Source organism: Anas platyrhynchos, chromosome 3 (genome assembly GCF_047663525.1).
Source record: "Anas platyrhynchos isolate ZD024472 breed Pekin duck chromosome 3, IASCAAS_PekinDuck_T2T, whole genome shotgun sequence".
In the NCBI taxonomy this organism is placed as follows: domain Eukaryota; kingdom Metazoa; phylum Chordata; class Aves; order Anseriformes; family Anatidae; genus Anas; species Anas platyrhynchos.
In genome coordinates, this window is record NC_092589.1 from 119,509,662 (window position 1) to 119,526,267 (window position 16,606).

General features: G+C 62.5%; 2 protein-coding genes across 2 annotated transcripts; one reads left to right on the forward strand and one right to left on the reverse strand.

Annotated features, from left to right (window-relative positions):
- Positions 1 to 87: 87 nt before the first annotated feature.
- Positions 88 to 9,098, reverse strand: CLU (clusterin). The gene is made up of 9 exons (XM_072036613.1): positions 9,063 to 9,098; positions 7,215 to 7,303; positions 6,183 to 6,331; positions 5,935 to 6,105; positions 5,441 to 5,855; positions 4,755 to 4,868; positions 4,402 to 4,628; positions 2,046 to 2,227; positions 88 to 268 (listed from the first exon to the last, which is right to left on the reverse strand). The coding sequence occupies exons 2-9, from the start codon at positions 7,297 to 7,299 to the stop codon at positions 262 to 264; spliced, it is 1,350 nt and encodes a 449-aa protein (XP_071892714.1). The 5' UTR covers positions 7,300 to 7,303; positions 9,063 to 9,098; the 3' UTR covers positions 88 to 261.
- Positions 9,099 to 9,957: 859 nt separating this feature from the next.
- Positions 9,958 to 13,917, forward strand: LOC140002281 (protein NYNRIN-like). The gene is made up of 2 exons (XM_072036612.1): positions 9,958 to 10,081; positions 11,071 to 13,917. The coding sequence occupies exon 2, from the start codon at positions 11,179 to 11,181 to the stop codon at positions 13,900 to 13,902; it is 2,724 nt and encodes a 907-aa protein (XP_071892713.1). The 5' UTR covers positions 9,958 to 10,081; positions 11,071 to 11,178; the 3' UTR covers positions 13,903 to 13,917.
- The last annotated feature ends 2,689 nt before the right edge of the window (positions 13,918 to 16,606 follow it).

A 16,606-nucleotide genomic window follows, 5' to 3' on the forward strand; every position in this document is an offset into this window, starting at 1 on the left:
TTAGGGCCCCGAGCACCCTCGGGTTGAATTTTTCCCCCGTTTTTCCCATTTTTCCCCCATTTCGCCCCAAATCCAGGCGCACACGGCTGCTTTTTGCGAGGTTTATTTGAGGCGGGGGCGCGGCCCTAAAAGGCCCTGGGGGGTCTCTACCTTCGTTTTCTGTCCCGGCCTTTTGGGGTCCAGTTGTAGGAACGGTGCCGACAGTGGGGGGAGGCAACGGGGGCCGAGCCCCCCTATGGGGCTGCTGCGGTAATGGGGTGGCTACTCCCTGTAGGGGAAGGACAGGAGGGGGGGGTGAGCCCGGTATCACCCCCAAATAGGGGGTTTCCTGCTTTAGGATCACCCCAAATGTAGGGTTTGGGGCTTTAGGATCGCCCCGACTTGGTTTTGGGTTTTAGGGTGGTCCCCTACAGGGGGTTCCCGGCTTTAGGATGGCCCCCAACAGGGGGGGTTTGGGTTGTAGGGTTGCCCCCAGTGTGGTTTCGGGCTTTAGGATCTCCCCAAATGTGGGATTTCTGGCTTTAGGATCACCCCAGACTTGGTTTCTGGCTTTAGGATCACCCCAGACTTGGTTTCTGGCTTTAGGATCACCCCAAACTTGGCTTCTGGCTTTAGGATGGCCCCAAATGTGGGGTTTTGGGCTTTAGGATTGTCCCCCATGGGGGATTCCTGCTTTAGGATCGCCCCAACTTGGTTTCTGGCTTTAGGATGGCCCCCAATGGGGGGGTCCCGGCTTTAGAATCGCCCCAAATGTGGGCTTTTGGCCTTTAGGATCGCCCCCAATGTGGTTTGGGGCTTTAGGATCAGCCCCCATGGTGGGTTCCCAGCTTTAGGATTGCCCTAAATGTGTGGATTCCTGCTTTGGGGTGATCCTAAATGTGGGATTTCTGGCTTTAGGATCACCCCGGACTTGGTTTCTGGCTTTACGATGGCCCCAAATGTGGGGTTTTGGGCTTTAGGATCATCCCCAATGTGGTTTTGGGCTTTAGGATTGCCCCCATGGTGGGTTCCCAGCTTTAGGATTGCCCTAAATGTGGAGATTCCTGCTTTGGGGCGATCCTAAATGTGGGATTTCTGGCTTTAGGATCACCCCAGACTTGGTTTTTGGCTTTAGGATGGCCCCAAATGTGGGGTTTTGAACTTTAGGATGGCCCCAAATGTGGGCTTTTGGCCTTTAGGATCGCCCCTAATGTGGTTTTGGGCTTTAGGATTGCCCCCATGGTGGGTTCCCAGCATTAGGATTGCCCTAAATGTGGGGATTCCCGCTTTGAGGCGATCCTAAATGTGGGATTTCTGGCTTTAGGATCACCCTGGACTTGGTTTCTGGCTTTAGGATGGCCCCAAATGTGGGGTTTTGGGCTTTAAGATCATCCCCAATGTGGTTTTGGGCTTTAGGATCGCCCCCATGGTGGGTTCCCAGCTTTAGGACTGCCCTAAATGTGGGAGTTCCTGTTTTGGGGTGATCCTAAATGTGGGATTTCTGGCTTTAGGATCACCCTGGACTTGTTTTTGGGCTTTAGGATCATCCCCAATGTGGTTTTGGGCTTTAGGATCGTCCCCCATGGGGGGTTCCTGGCTTTAGGATTGCCCCTGACATGGGGATTCCTGCTTTAGGATCACCCCAGACTTGGTTTCTAGCTTTAGGATGGCCCCAAATGTGGGGTTTGGGGCTTTAGGATCGCCCCCATGGTGGGTTCCCAGCTTTAGGATTGCCCTAAATGTGGGGATTCCTGCTTTGGGGCGATCCTAAATGTGGGATTTCTGGCTTTAGGATCACCCCAGACTTGGTTTCTGGCTTTAGGATGGCCCCAAATATGGGGTTTTGGGCTTTAAGATAATCCCCAATGTGGTTTTGGGCTTTAGGATCGTCCCCTGGGGGGGGTTCCCGGCTTTAGGATTGCCCCAAATGCGGGGTTTTAGGCTTTAGGATCACCCCAAATGTGGGATTTATGGCTTTAGACTCCCTCCCACCATACTCCCGCCTTCGGAATCGCCCCGAACGTGGGGTTTGGGGCTTTTAGGATCGCCTTTAGGGCAGCACTCACACGGCGTTGTCCTTGTAGTGCCGCAGCGCCTGCTCGGCCACGCTCTGCATGAAGCGGGGATCGTCCCAGGGGATGTCCTCGGGCACCCTTAGGGCCAGGGGCTCCCCGTCGAAGAGCTGCACCGTCACCTGCGTGGCGGGGGGCGCCGAGGGGTCCGAGGGGTCGGGGACTTTGGATAACACCTTTGGGGGGGGGGGGGGACATGGAGGGGGGTTGAGACCCTAAAACCCACCCCCCGGCCCCACAGGCGGTGTGGGGTGCAGGGCGGTGGTGCGCAATTGCCTCTGTCTGCCCCGACACGCTTTCTGGTGGGGGGGGGGAAGGGGGGGACCCTTGGGGACGGGGGGGGGGCACTCAGGGATGGGGTGGGGACCCTTGGGGATGGAAAGGGCAAGGGGGGATCCTTGGGGATTGTGGGGGACCCTTGGGGACACGGGGGGACCTTTGGGGATGGGAAGGGGGGACCCTCAGGGACATGGGGGGACCTTAGGGAACATGGGGGGACCCTTGGGGATTGGGGGGGACTTCGGGGACATGGGGGGACCCTTGGGGATGAAAAGGGGGGACCCTCGGGGATGGAAAGGACAGGGGGACACTTGGGGATAAGGGGGGACCCTTGGGGTTAGAGAGGGCAAGGGGGGACCCTTGGGGACCAGGGGGAGACCTTTGGGGACAGGGGACCCTTGGGGATGGAAAGGGCAAGGGGGGGCCCTCAGGGATGGGGGGGACCCTCGGGGATGGAAAGGGGAAGGGGGGACTCTTGGGGACATGGGGGGACCCTCGGGGATTGGGGGGACCCCTGGGGATGGAAAGGGACTGGGGGGACTCTTGGGGACATGGGGGGACCCTTGGGGATGAAAAGGGGGGACCCTCGGGGATGGAAAGGACAGGGGGACACTTGGGGATAAGGGGGGACCCTTGGGGTTAGAGAGGGCAAGGGGGGACCCTTGGGGACTGGGGGGAGACCTTTGGGGACAGGGGGACCCTTGGGGATGGAAAGGGGAAGGGGGGACCCTCGGGGATTGGGGGGACCCTTGGGGCTGAAAAGGGGGGACCCTCGGGGATGGAAAGGACGGGGGGACACTTGGGGATAAGGGGGGACCCTTGGGGACGTGGGAGGGACCCTTGGGGTTAGAGAGGGCAAGGGGGGACCCTTGGGGACCGGGGGGAGACCTTTGGGGACAGGGGGACCCTTGGGGATGGAAAGGGCAAGGGGGGGCCCTCAGGGATGGGGGACTCTTGGGGACGGGGGGGACCCCTGGGGATGGAATGGGAAAGGGGGGACTCTTGGGGATAGGGAGGGACCTCGGGGATGGAAAGGACAGGGGGGGCATGGAGGACATGGGGGGACCCTCGGGGACATGGGGGCACCCTTTGGGATGGAAAAGGGAAGGGGGACCCTTGGGGATGGAAAGGACAAGGGGGGACCCTTGGGGACTGGGGGGGGACCTCGGGGACATGGGGGGACCCTCGGGGACGGGGGGGGGGGGATCCTTGGGGATAGAAAGGGTGAGGGGGGACCCTTGGGGATGGGGGGGATCCTTGGGGACATAGGGGGGACCCTTGGGGATGGAAAGGGGAAGGGGGGACCCTTGGGGACACAGGGGGACCCTCGGGGTTGGAGAGGGCAAGGGGGGACCCTTGGGGCCGGGGGGGACCTTTGGGGATGGAAAGGACATGGGGGGGATCCTTGGGGATGGAAAGGGCAAGGGGAGACCCTCAGGGACATGGGGGGACCCTTGGGGACATGGGGGACCCTTGGGGACAGGGGGGGACATGGGGGGACCCTTAGGGATGGAAAGGGATTTGGGGGGGACCCTCGGGGCCAGGGGCAGACCCTTGGGGATGGAAAGGGCAAGGGGGGGATTCTCGGGGACACGGGGGGACCCTCGGGGATAGAAAGGACATGGGGGGACCCTTGGGGACCAGGGGGGACCTTTGGGGATGGGAAGGGGAGGCCCTAGGGGACTGGGGGGGACCCTCAGGGATGGAAAGGGTGAGGGGGGACCCTTGGGAATTGGGGGAACCTATGGGGATGGGAAGGGGGGACCCTTGGGGACACGGGGGGACACTCGGGGCTGGAAAGGGGAAGGAGGGACCCTTGGGGACTGGGGGGGACCCTTGGGGTTGGAGAGGGCAAGGGGGGACCCTTGGGGTTGGAGAGGGCAAGGGGGGACCCTTGGGGTTGGAGAGGGCGAGGAGGGACCTTTGGGGACGTGGAGGGACCTTTGGGGATGGAAAGGGCAAGGGGGACCCTTGGGGACCGGGGGGACCTTTGGGGACATGGGGGCACCCTGGAGGATTGCGGAGTCCCCTCGGGGCCATGGGGGGGACCCTTGGGGACCCGGGCACGCACCGTGGTGACCTGCAGGAAGCCGTCGGAGCCCCGGCTGAGGTTGGCGAGGCGCGAGACCCAACCGAAATCCCGCTCCAGCTGCTGCGCCAGGCTGCTGGCGTTGAGCAGCTCGGCCTGGAAGGCGCCCAGCAGCTGCTCGTAGCGGCGCCCGAAGCGCTCGGCCAAGCGCACGGCGTCCTCGAACTCCTCCCTCAGCTCCCCAGCCTCCGGATCCCCCTGCGAGCAATCTGCGGGGCGCACGGCACCCTCAGCACCCCGCTGCTCTCCCCCCAAAAAGAGGGTTTTGTGTCTCATTCCCTTCCCCCAAAAAAATAATTAAAAAATAGGTGCCCCCCCGACCTCTCCAAACTCACCCACGGCCAGGATCTCGCGGCACTTCTCGCACTCGTCGCGCAGCCGCAGGCAGCCGGCCGAGTTGCGGCGGATCTCGCGGCACACCATGCGATCGTTGGTGAAGTTTCGGGACTCTGCGGGGAGTCGGGGGCACCCTCAGGGACCCCAAAATGCCACCAGCCCCCAGGGCAGAGTTATGGGGTCGGGGATGGGGAATGGGGGGCGCTCCCCGGGCTCGGTTTGGGGTGGATGCGCCCTGGCTGGCGCCGCGGGGTGCTTGTGCAACACCCGAGTGTTTTGGTGTTTTTTTTTTTTTTCCACGGAAGTTTTGACTTCACGGCAAAACATTTCCTGGCCCCGAAACGAGGCGTTTTGTAGCCCCGGGCACTCCGTGCCAGCCCGGGTTTCGACACAGCCCCGTTCCCGGCCGCCCTACACGGAGGAACCGGAGACGGAGGCGATGGCGCAAGCCCCTAGGGGAGTGGGAACGCGCCCAAAACCAACACCTGCCTTTCCCCTGGCAGCCCCGACGGGGAAAAAACACCCCAAAAAAATCAAAATACATAAAAAAAAACCAACAGCCTGGGTCTGCCAACAGCTCCCAGCCTCCCGTGGGGATTCTCCGGTGTCTCGTAGCGGGGTTGAGCTCATCCCCAACCCCAAGCCGTGTCGGGAAGCGCTGTCCCCGACGGTGCCAAGCTCCTACCTGGACCGAATCCTACCAGGGGGTGCTCCCAGGAGCCGGCCCCCCCGTCCAGCAGCCGCTGCGTCAGCTCCAGGAGGGGCTGGAAAAGGTGGTGAAAACCCCGAGCCGGGTGGTGCCACCCGAAGGGGCTCAGCTCCCTCGCCAACCTCTGGCCGCGGACGCGCCGCACGGCGGGGGGCGGCAGGAAAGCCTCGCGGAAACCCCCGAAGGGGGCCGCGAAAAATGGGGCCCGGCGACCGTAAACCCTCGTGGCGTCCTGAAAGAGGTCGTCCACGCCGTCCTCCAGCATCCCGAAGCCTTCCTCCAGCTCCTCCAGCCTCCTCTCCTGCCGCTCGCCCCGCTCCAGCAGCGCGTCCACGCGCTCGCCGTTCACCCAGACGGAGAAGGGCGAGGAGCGGTTGAGGAACTCCTCCAGCTGCCGGGTTTTGGGGGGGCTCAGAATCAAACCGAGACCCCTTTTACGACCCCAAAATGTTCCCCCGTGTGTTCCTCACCTGCCTCCCCACCAGCCCCGAGCCGCTGTGGCAGGTCCGGGAGTAGAACCTCATGCAGGTGTGCTTGAGGCAGGGCTTGCACTGCTCCCACAGCGCCAGCATCGTCTCGTTGCACACCCCCTGCCTCGCCGCCAGCTCCTTCTCCTTCTCCTGCGCCAGCTGCACCGCCTCCTGCAAGGCACCCAGCACCGGTTCAACCCCCCCGAGCCTTCATCCTCATCCTCATCCTCCTCATCCTCTTCGCCCACCTCCTTCCTCCGCTTGGTCTCCTGCAGGCTGTGCAGCAGCGCTTGGTGCTCCTTGCTGCTGCGCTCCAGCAGCGCCTTCATGCGCCCCACGCCGCCCACGGCGTTCTCCACCTCCGCCTCCACGTACTTGCTGCCGGCCGCCGACAGCCCTGGGGGAGAAGTAAAAAAAGGATGGGGGGGACACCCCCAGGATGGTTGCGACCCCCCCCCAAAAAAAATAAAATAAAATAAAAGAGATCCCTTCCAGGGAGTGCGGGGATTTGGGGTTCTTGGCGTGCCCAAATGGAGAGGAGGGGCCCCAAAATCTCATCTGGGCTTGGCGCATCCCTGGGGTCTCCGGGGGAGAAGTAAAAAGGATGGGGGACGCCCCCCCAGGGTGGTTGTGACCCCCCCCATAAAAAAAAAAAAAAAATAAATAAAATAAAATAAAAGAGGTCCCTTCCAGGGGGTGCGGGGATTTGGGGTTCTTGGCGTGCCCAAATGGAGAGGAGCGGCCCCAAAATCTCGCCTGGGGGAGAAGTAAAAAGGGGTATGGGGGGGGGGGGACGCCCCCCCAGGGATGGTTGCGACCCCCCCAAAAATAAAATAAAATAAAATAAAAGAGGTCCCTTCCAGGGGATGCGGGGATTTGGGGTTCTTGGCGTGCCCAAATGGAGAGGAGGGGCCCCAAAATCTCGCCTGGGCTCGGCGCATCCCTGGGGTCTCCGGGGGGGGGGGGATTTGGGTAGCCCCCCCCCCCCCATCACCGTGTGCCCCCCACCCCAAAGAAGCAGCCTGGTGACCCCGTCTGGATGCCACTGCTGGTCCTTGGGGTGCTGAACCCCATCCTGACCCCCCCCCCAAAACTCTGACCCCCATCCCGACCCCCCCAAGAGGATGCTGAACCCCATAAACCCCCCCCCAGGACACTGAGCCCCCCCATCCCACTAAGCCCAGCACCCCACAACCCACAGCAGACCCCCCCAAAAAAAAAATAACCCCCAACCCGTGCCCCCCAACCCCGATACCCCCCTTAGACCCCCCCCCACTTACGCTTGAGCTCGCTGGGGGGGACGAGGGCCTGGGCCCCCCCCCCGCAGGCGAGCAGGAGGCCGAGCAGCAGCAGCGGCGGTGCCATGGTCCTGGCAAAAATGGGGGGGGGTTATTTAATAGGGGGGGGTATTTAATGGGGGGGGGGGTTATTTAAGGGGGGGGGTTATTTGGTTTTGGGGGGGGTTGTTTGTTTTGGGGGGGGGGTTTTTTTGGTTTTGGGGGGGGTTATTTAATGGGGGGGGGTTGTTTGGTTTGGGGGGGGGTTATTTGGTTTTGGGGGGGGTTGGCAGAAGGATGCTGCCCCCCCCCCCCAAAAAAATGGGCACGGGGCTGTGAGTCAGCAGCGGGCACCCGGCCACGGGCACGGGGCCAGGGGAGCTGCTGCTGCCTTCCCACGGGGGGGGGCACCCCCGTTCCCACGGCCCCCCCCCGGCCCCGGACAGAGCAGAGGTCCCTGAGAATGGGGGGGGCACCCCCAGGGGGTGGGGGTTAAGGGGGGGGTTAAGGGGGGGTTGGGGGGGGGCTGGGGGCTGACCTGTATGGTGTGGGGTAGGGGGGTGGGAGCCCCCCCCCCCCGGGGGGGTTCCCCAAATAAAGTAAGGAAATGAAGGGGAATAAAGGGAAATAAAGGGAAAAAAGTAAAATAAAGGGGAAAAAGGGAAAAAAAGGGAAAAAAGGGAAAAAAGGGAAAAAAGGGAAAAAAGGGAAAAAAGGGGAAAAAAGGGAAAAAAGGGAAAAAGGGGAAAAAAAGGGAAAAAGGGGGAAAAAGTAAAATAAGGGGAAAAAAGGGAAAAAAAGGGAAAAAAGGGAAAAAAAGGGGAAAAAGGGAAAAAAAGGGGAAAAAAGGGGAAAAAAAAGGAAAAAAGGGGAAAAAGTAAAATAAGGGGAAAAAAGGAAAAAAAAGGGGAAAAGGGAAAAAAAGGGAAAAAGGGAAAATAAAGTAAAGTAAAGGGAAAAAAAGTAAAATAAAGGAAAATAAAGGAAAAAAGGGGAAAATAAAGGGAAAAAAGGAAAATAAAGGGAAAATAAAGGGGAAAAAAGGAAAAAAAGGGAAAATAAAGTAAAATAAAGGGAAAATAAAGGGAAAAAAAGGGGAATAAAGGAGAATAAAGGGGAATAAAGGGGAAAAAGGGGAAAAAGGGGGAAAAGGGGGAAAAGGGGGAAAAGGGGGAAAAGGGGGAAAAGGGGGAAAAGGGGGGAAAAAGGGGGAAAAAGGGGAAAAAAGGGGAAAAAAGGGGAAAAAAGGGGAAATAAAGGGGAAAAAGTAAAATAAAGTAAAATAAAGGGAAAAAAGGGGAAATAAAGGGGAAATAAAGGGGAAATAAGTAAAATAAAGTAAAATAAAGGGAAAAAAGTAAAATAAAGGGAAAAAAAAAGGAAAAAAAAAGAAGTAAAGGAAAGTAAAGTAAAATAAAATAAATAAAGTAAAATAAAATAAAGTAAAATAAAGTAAAACAGAAGGGGTTGTGCAATAGCCCAGAGTGGCTCCTGAGCCCCCCCCAAAAAAATATAAAAAAATAAAAAAATTGGGCAAGAGCTTGGCTGCAAGGGGGCTCTGCCCCCCTCCCAAAAAAAAATAATTGCTGACCTCAAATAACTGCTGGGCTCCCCAAAAAATAATGGGATGGGGAAGGGAAGGGAAGGGAAGGGAAGGGAAGGGAAGGGAAGGGAAGGGAAGGGAAGGGAAGGGAAGGGAAGGGAAGGGAAGGGAAGGGAAGGGAAGGGAAGGGAAGGGAAGGGAAGGGAAGGGAAGGGAAGGGAAGGGAAGGGAAGGGAAGGGAAGGGAAGGGAAGGGAAGGGAAGGGAAGGGAAGGGAAGGGAAGGGAAGGGAAGGGAAGGGACCGGGACCTTGCGCTCCGCTCCGTGCGTCCCCGGCGCGCTCCGCCGCCCGCCCCCAAAATCCGCCCCCTTTTTATCCTCCCCAGGCGCTGCGGGTCCGCCCCGCTCCCGGCCCCGGAGCTTTCTGGAACCGCCTGGCCCTGCCCGGCCCCCCCCCTCCCGACCCGACCCCCCCCCGACCCCCCCCGGACCCCCCCGGACCCCCCTTTCCCTCCCCAACTTTGGTTACGCTGCGCCCTGGTGCCGTGGGGATGGGCGCAGCGCATCGCACCCAGCGCCCCCCCCAAAAAAAGCCCTGGGGACCCCCCAAAATCCCCCCCAGACCCCCCCAAATCCTTCGTCTGACCCCCCCCCAGCACCCTGCACCCCCCCCAACACAAAAGGGGAAACTGAGGCACGACCACACGCAGCCCCCCCCCCTCCTCCTCCTCCTCCAGGACACCCTAGGGGCATGCGCCCACCCAAAAAAGGACCCCCCCGCTTGGGATATGCCCCCCCCCAAAATAAAACGCCCCCCCCCCCAAAAAAAAGCCCCCCCCCCATTAAGTGTGATGCTGGGCTCGGAGCAGGGGGGGGTCGCGCAGAGCATCCCCGGGGGGGGTCCCCAAGGGGTGGGCGTTATGGGGGGGGGGAAACGAGGAGCCCCCCCCCAGGCCTGGGCGTTATGGGGGGGGGGAAACGAGGAGCCCCCCCCAGGCCTTGGAGCCCCCCCCACTGCTCCTGGGGGTCCCCTCTGGGTGCCAACAGGACCGGGGGGGGCACAAGGGGGGGGGCGCAGCGCTAAGGAGCCCCCGGAGCGCAGCTCCCCAGGAAAATGGGGCTGGGGGGGGGCTCGGGGACAGAAACCGCAGCTTGGCCCCCCCCCCTCGTTGTAAGCCCCCCCCCCTTGTTGTAAGCCCCCCCCCCTCGCCGTAAGCCCCCCCCCAGCTCCCGGAACAGACGCAACGAGGGCGATGCTCGCAGCGCCCGGCAGGGGAAGTGGGGAGGAAACCGGCGGGACCCAGCGGTGACGCCCCCTCGGCACAGCGGTGAGCCCCCCCCCCCTTTGGCACCCCCAAAAATCCCCTTGGAGCACCCCAAAAGTTCCCTTTGCCCCCCCCCCCTAAGTCCCTTTGGCACCCCAAAAGCCCCCTTTGCACAGCGGTGCGCTCCCTTGCCACACCTTCAACACGCCCTAAGCCCCCTTTGGCACCCCCAAAAATCCCCTTTGGCACCCCAAAAAGTCCCCTTTGGCACCCCCAAAAATCCCCTTTGGCACCCCCTAAACCCCTTTGGCACCCCCTAAGTCCTGTTGGGCACCCCAAAAGTCCCCTTTGCGCAGCGGCGAGCCCCCTTGGCACCCCCCTAAGTCCCTTTGGCACCCCCAAAAGTCCCTTTTGCACCCCATAAATCCCCTTTGGCACCCCCTAAGCCCCCTTTGCACAGCGGTGCGCCCCCTTGGCACCCCCCTAAGTCCCTTTCGCACCCCCTAAGCCCCCTTGGAGCACCCCAGAAGTCCCCTTTGGCACCCCAAAAGTCCCCTTGGCACCCCCTAAGCCCCTTAGGCACCCCCCTAAACCCTTTTGGCACCCCCCTAAGTCCTTTTGGCACCCCCCTAAACCCCTTTGGCACCCCCCTACACCCCCTTTTTTCCCCCCCCCCAAGCCACCAGCAGCACCTTTGGGTGCGCAGCTGCGCTCTGCCAGCCCCCCCGCAGGCACCACCGGGCCCCCACCTCCTCGCAGCCCCCCCTGTGGGCAAACACTCGGTGCCCTGTGCACCCCTCGGCTCCTGGGGGGTCCCGTTTGGGGTGCAGCACCCCCTAATGCTCCGCTTTCCCCCCCCCCCCACCCCCCAGGCCTTGGTGCCAGAAGAGGAGGGGACACCGTGACCCAGCTGCCATCTTCCAGCCTGGGGGAGGAGGACGAAAAAAACCGCCACCTTCCTCCCAAACTGCCACCTTCCTCCTCCTCCTCCCTCCCCCCCCCGAGGCTCAGACCCAGCTTTTAACCCTTCTGCTGCATTTTTCGTGCCATAGTTTTTCGGAGCGAAACCTTCCCTTCGGAAGCAGCCCCTCCCCGAATCCGAATCCCCGAGAGGAAGGAAGGGCCCCCCCGGCGGTGTTTCCCCCCCCCCACACCCCATCATGTGGATTTTGGAGCCCACGGAGCTGCAGGACGGGAGCAAAGAGAGGTGGAAGGAGGAATTCCCAAGCCTGTGGGCGAGATCCGAGCTGGATTGCGGGCTGGTGGACGGCGAGGTGGAGGTGAGGACCACGGGGCCGGTGCCTTTCCAACCCCAAAAACCCTTCTCCAGGCACCTGGAGGAGGTGGTGGGCTCCATCCTGCAGGAGATGCTGGACGCCGGCGTGGTGGTGAGGGGCACGTCCCCCTCCAACAGCCCCCTCTGGCTGGACCGGGAAGGCCCCGAGGGGACTTGGAGGCTGACGCTCAACTGCGACGCCCTCAATAGGGTCGCCACCGGGGTGGCCACCGAGTCCCTCTCCAAAACCCGGGCGGTGACGGCGCTGAGCCCTTGCAGCAGGTTCTTTTCGGTGGTCGACCTGGCTCGCTGCTCCTTCGCCATCCCCTTGGCTCCTTCCAGCAGGGCTCTCTTCGCCTTCACTTTTCGGGGTCGCCAGTACCTCTTCGCCCGGCTCCCCCCCGGTTTCTGCGGCACCACCAGCATCGTGCACCGCCGGGTGCTCCAGATGCTCTCCCGCCTCCCCCCGGCGGACCGAGGTTGGGTTTCCAACTACACCGACGACATTCTCATCGCCGGCAGGACCCAAAAAGAGACGGAAGCCCGCACCAAGAGGGTCCTGAGGCTGATCCAGAGCACGGGCTTCAAAGCCAAGCTGCAGAAGGCGCAGCTGGTGCAGCCCGCGGTGAATTATCTGGGCATGACGGTGACGGCGCGGGGGCGCGAGATCACCGAGAGCAATTTGGAGCTCGTCAGGACCCTGTCCTGTCCCCGAGACCTGCACCAGCTCCGGCAGCTGCTGGGGTGGCTGAGCTCCTTGCAGGAGCACGTGGAGGGCTACAAGGAGCTGGTGGAGCCGCTGCAGAGGCTGACGAGGAAGGAGGAGGAATGGGTTTGGGGTCCGGAGCAGCGGCGGGCGCTGAGCCGCTTGCAGCGCGCCCTCCTCGCCGCCCCTGCCCTGCGCTTCCCGGAGATTTCCGAGCCCTTCGTCATCAGGCTGAGGGTCAGCCGGGGGGCTGCGGGGGCCGCCTTGCTGCAGGAGGACGAGAGGGGGCTGCTGGTGCCCGTCAGCTTCAGCTCCTGGCTCCTGAAAGCCCACGAGGTGCCCTATTCCCCCGGGGAGAAGGGGTGCCTGGCGGCGCTCGGGGCGCTGAAGGCTTTCGAGGAGGAGTTCATCGGGCCGGCCCCCGTGGTGATCCAAATGCCCCATTCCCCTTGGAAATACCTCCTTTGGGGCGAAACCAGGAGTTTCTGCTGGCCGAGCCCTGCCCCGGAGCAGTGGACCTTGCTGCTGGTCAACAGAGGGGAAGGGAACGCGCAGCCCAACGGGGGGCACCCCCCTTACGGCTCCCCCGTGCCCCCCGCGCCCTCCCTGGAGCTGCTGCCACCCCGCACGCCCCCGGGCAACGTCTGGTTCACGGCTGGCGGCGTTCAGGGCCAAGGAGGGCCTCTCTTTTTTGGTTTTGCAGCAACCAACCTGGCCGAACGCTGGCTGCTGGGGTTGTCGAAGGGAGTTTCGGCGCCCGGCGCGGAGCTGGAGGCGATTTGGGAGCTGCTGCAGCGCCACTGCAGCTCCTGGCCCCTCTACGTCTACGCCAGCTCCAAGGCGCTGGTGAAAAAGCTGCGAGGGGAGGCTGAGGATTTGGGCAGGGGGCCGGGGGCGAGCGGCGAGGAGGAGCCGTGGCTCCGAGTCCTGCGCTGGGCGCGCGCCAACCCAGGGGTGCTGCACCTGAGGCACGCCGCCGGGGACGGAGAGGAGGCGGAGTGGAGCCAGAAAGTGGCCAAAAGGGCTCAGAGGATTCCCGACGGGATCAAAACCGTGAAGCACCGGCAGAACTGGGAGCCCTCGAAGGCCGAGAAGCAGGAAATAATCGCCCGGTGCCATCGGGGGCACGTGGGGGTGCGGGAAACCCTGGCCGGGGTGCGGCAGCTGGCTAATTGGGAAGGGGACGGCGAGGAGGTGAGCCGCTGGGTGCGGAGCTGCCCCCGCTGCGCCCGGGACGAGGGGGAGGCAGGGATCTTGCCCCCCCAACGCCCCGAAGGGCCGTGGTCCTGCCTGCAGCTCGGTTTCATCCGGGGGCTGCCCCCCAACCAGGAGGGGCTGCCCCCCAACCAGGAGGGGCCCCGCTTCTTGCTGGTGGCGGTGGACGAAGCCTCGCGCTGGCCGCTCGCCTTCCCCATGCGCCAAGCCTCGGCGGAGGAGGCTGCCCGGATCCTCCGGGAGCAAATTTGGGAACCCTACGGCACCCCCCGCGCCGTCGGCTGCCAGCAGGGCTCAACCTTCCTGCGGGATGCCCTGCGGCAAAGCCTGGGGGCTACGGGCGCCCTGCAGCCCCCCCAAAAATCCCTGGAGCTCGTGGTGGGCAGCCTGCAGCGCCTGGCGCAGAGCGCGGGCAAGAGCTGGGTGAGGAGGCTGCCGCTGATCCTGGCGGCCGTGCGCTCCCTGCACGGCGTGGGGGGGGCTCTGGGCCCCCACCAAATCATCCCGAATTTCCCCCTGGAGCTGCGGCTCAGCCCCTGCGAGGGCGAGGGGGCGCCGGGTCCCTTGGAGCCCTTCCTGCCCTGGTTGGCGAGGTTGCGCCAGGACGGGGACGCCTACGGGAAAAGGGGGGCAGGGGGGAGCCTGGGGGGCAGCGGGGGGGGAATTGGGGCAGGGGGTGGGTGCTAGGGGGGCTCGGGGGGGCTGCTCGAGGGCTGTGCGCAATGGGGGGGGAGAAAAAAGGGAGGAGGGGGCGGCCGAGGAGGTGCAGGGGCACGGAGAGGACCCCAAAAGGAGGCAGAGATGGGGAGTTGGGGGGGGGAGAGGGAGAGGATTTTGGGGAGGGGGGGGAGAAAAGGGTGTAAAGGGGCTGGGGGGGTGGGAAACGGGGCCTGTCGGTGTCTTTGTCCTATTCTGTGAGTTTCTTACTAAATTTTTTCTTATTAAATCTTTTATCATTAAATCTTTTTCTTCTGTGGGTTTTTTATTAAATCTTTTCGGCGCATTCATCCGAAATTTGGTGCCCCCAGCCCCGGTTTGGGGCTGGGGGCACCCCCCCAAAATCATCCAGGGGTGGGCACCCCCCTTTTACTGGTGCCAGGGGCTGGGGTTTTTCACCTCCAGCCACCCGATTTGGGGAGAAAACGGTGCCTGCCCCCCAAAAAAATCTCCCGTGGTTGGAGAGGGGCCGTGGGGCGCAGCACTGAGCGGGTCGGCGGTGGAAAAAGCTGCGCCAAAAAGAGGAGGAATCGGGCAAATCGGCCACCCTGGAGCCGTGCCACCAGCCGTGAGTCATCAGGGACGGCCCGAGGGCACGCGGGGGAGCTGCAGAAAGCAGCAAAAAGGCCCCAAAATGGGGCCGGGGAGGAGTGACGGCCTTGAAATGCCTTCAAATGTGGGATGGGGACAGGACGGGAACCCGGGGGAGGAGGTGGGCAGGTGCTGGGGGGGGAAATATTGCAGAAAAGGCAGGAAAATGGCAAAAAAGGGGGAAAACGCCACGTGGGGAAACAGCCCCTGCCCCCCACAGCCACAACCACGGCCCCAAAGCAGGCCCCCAGCCCCCAAACCCCCAAAAACCCCAAACCTCTGACCCCTGACCCAAGCGCACGGCTTCAACCCCCAACCCCCTGACCCCAACCCCAAGGACCAGGACCCCGTCCCCCGTCCCCACCCCAGGACCCAACCCCGAGGCTCCGGACCCCCAGCACCACTGGGCGCAGCCCCCCAAAGTGGCCCCCAGCATCTCCCCAACCCCGCAGCGTCCTTCCCCTTGGCTTGGCACAGCTTGGCACGGCTTGGCACGGTTTGGGATGGTTTGGGATGGTTTGGCACAGTTTGGCACAGCTTGGCACGGTTTGGCACAGATTGGCACAGTTTGGCACAGCTCAGCACGGCTCGGCATGGCTTGGCACGGTTTGGCACGGCTTGGCACAGCTTGGCATGGCTCAGCACGGCTTGGCACGGCTCGGCACAGCTTGGGATGGTTTGGCACAGTTTGGCACAGCTTGGCACAATGTGGCACAGCTCGGCACAGCTTGGCACGGTTTGGCACAGCTCGGCACAGCTTGGCACAGCTTGGCACAGTGTGGCACAGCTTGGCACGGCTTGGCACAGCTTGGCACAGCTTGGCACAGTGTGGCACAATTTGGCACTGCTTGGCACAGCTCGGCACAGCTTGGCACGGCTCGGCACAGCTTGGCACAGTTTGGCACGGCTTGGCATGGCTTGGCACAGCTCGGCACAGTTTGGCATGGCTTGGCACAGTGTGGCACAACTTGGCACAGCTTAGCACGGCTCGGCACGGCTTGGCACAGATTGGCACGGTTTGGGATGGTTTGGGATGGTTTGGCACGGTTTGGCACAGCTTGGCACAGCTTGGCACGGTTTGGCACAGCTTGGCACGGTTTGGCACGGCTTGGCACGGTTTGGCACAGCTTGGCACAGCTTGGCACGGCTCAGCACGGCTTGGCACAGCTTGGCACAGCTTGGCACGGCTTGGCACAGCTTGGCACGGTTTGGCACGGCTCGGCACGGCTCGGCACAGCGTGGCACAGTTTGGCACAATGTGGCGCAACTTGGCACGGTTTGGCACAGCTTGGCACGGCTCGGCACGGCTCGGCATGGCTCGGCACAGCTTGGCACGGTTTGGCACAGTTTGGCACAGCTCGGCACAGCTCAGCACGGCTTGGCACAGCTTGGCATGGTTTGGGATGGTTTGGCACAGCTTGGCACAGCTTGGCACGGCTCGGCACGGCTTGGCACGGTTTGGCACAGCTTGGCACGGCTTGGCACAGCTCAGCACAGCTTGGCATAGCTTGGCACAGCTTGGCACGGCTTGGCACAGCTTGGCACTGCGTGGCACGGTTTGGCACGGCTCGGCACAGCTCGGCACGACTCGGCACAGCTTGGCACAGCGTGGCACGGTTTGGCACAGGTTGGCACGGTTTGGCACGGCTTGGCACGGCTCAGCACAGCATGGCACAGCTTGGCACGGCTTGGCACAGCTTGGCATGGTTTGGCACGGCTCGGCACAGCTTGGCACAGCGTGTCACAGCTTGGCACGGTTTGGCACGGCTTGGGACGGCTTGGCACAGCTTGGCACAGTTTGGCACAGCTTGGCATGGCTTGGCACAGCTCGGCACAGTTTGGCATGGCTTGGCACAGTGTGGCACAACTTGGCACAGCTTAGCACGGCTCGGCACGGCTTGGCACAGCTTGGCACGGTTTGGGATGGTTTGGGATGGTTTGGCACGGTTTGGCACAGCTTGGCACAGCTTGGCACGGTTTGGCACAGCTTGGCACGGCTCGGCACAACTTGCCACAGCTTGGCACCGCTTGGCACAGCTTGGCACGGCTTGGCACGGCTTGGCACAGCTTGGCACAGCTTGGC

Excerpts from the sequence above, each read along its gene's own strand:
- CLU (XM_072036613.1), bottom strand. The coding sequence starts at position 7,299 with ATGGCACCGCCGCTGCTGCTGCTCGGCCTCCTGCTCGCCTGCGGGGGG. Across the intron at positions 6,332-7,214 it reads CCCCCCCAGCGAGCTCAAGC|GGCTGTCGGCGGCCGGCAGC; the intron begins GTAAGTGGGGGG and ends CTTCTCCCCCAG. Across the intron at positions 4,629-4,754 it reads CCGCGAGATCCTGGCCGTGG|ATTGCTCGCAGGGGGATCCG; the intron begins GTGAGTTTGGAG and ends TGCGCCCCGCAG.
- LOC140002281 (XM_072036612.1), top strand. The coding sequence starts at position 11,179 with ATGTGGATTTTGGAGCCCACGGAGCTGCAGGACGGGAGCAAAGAGAGG.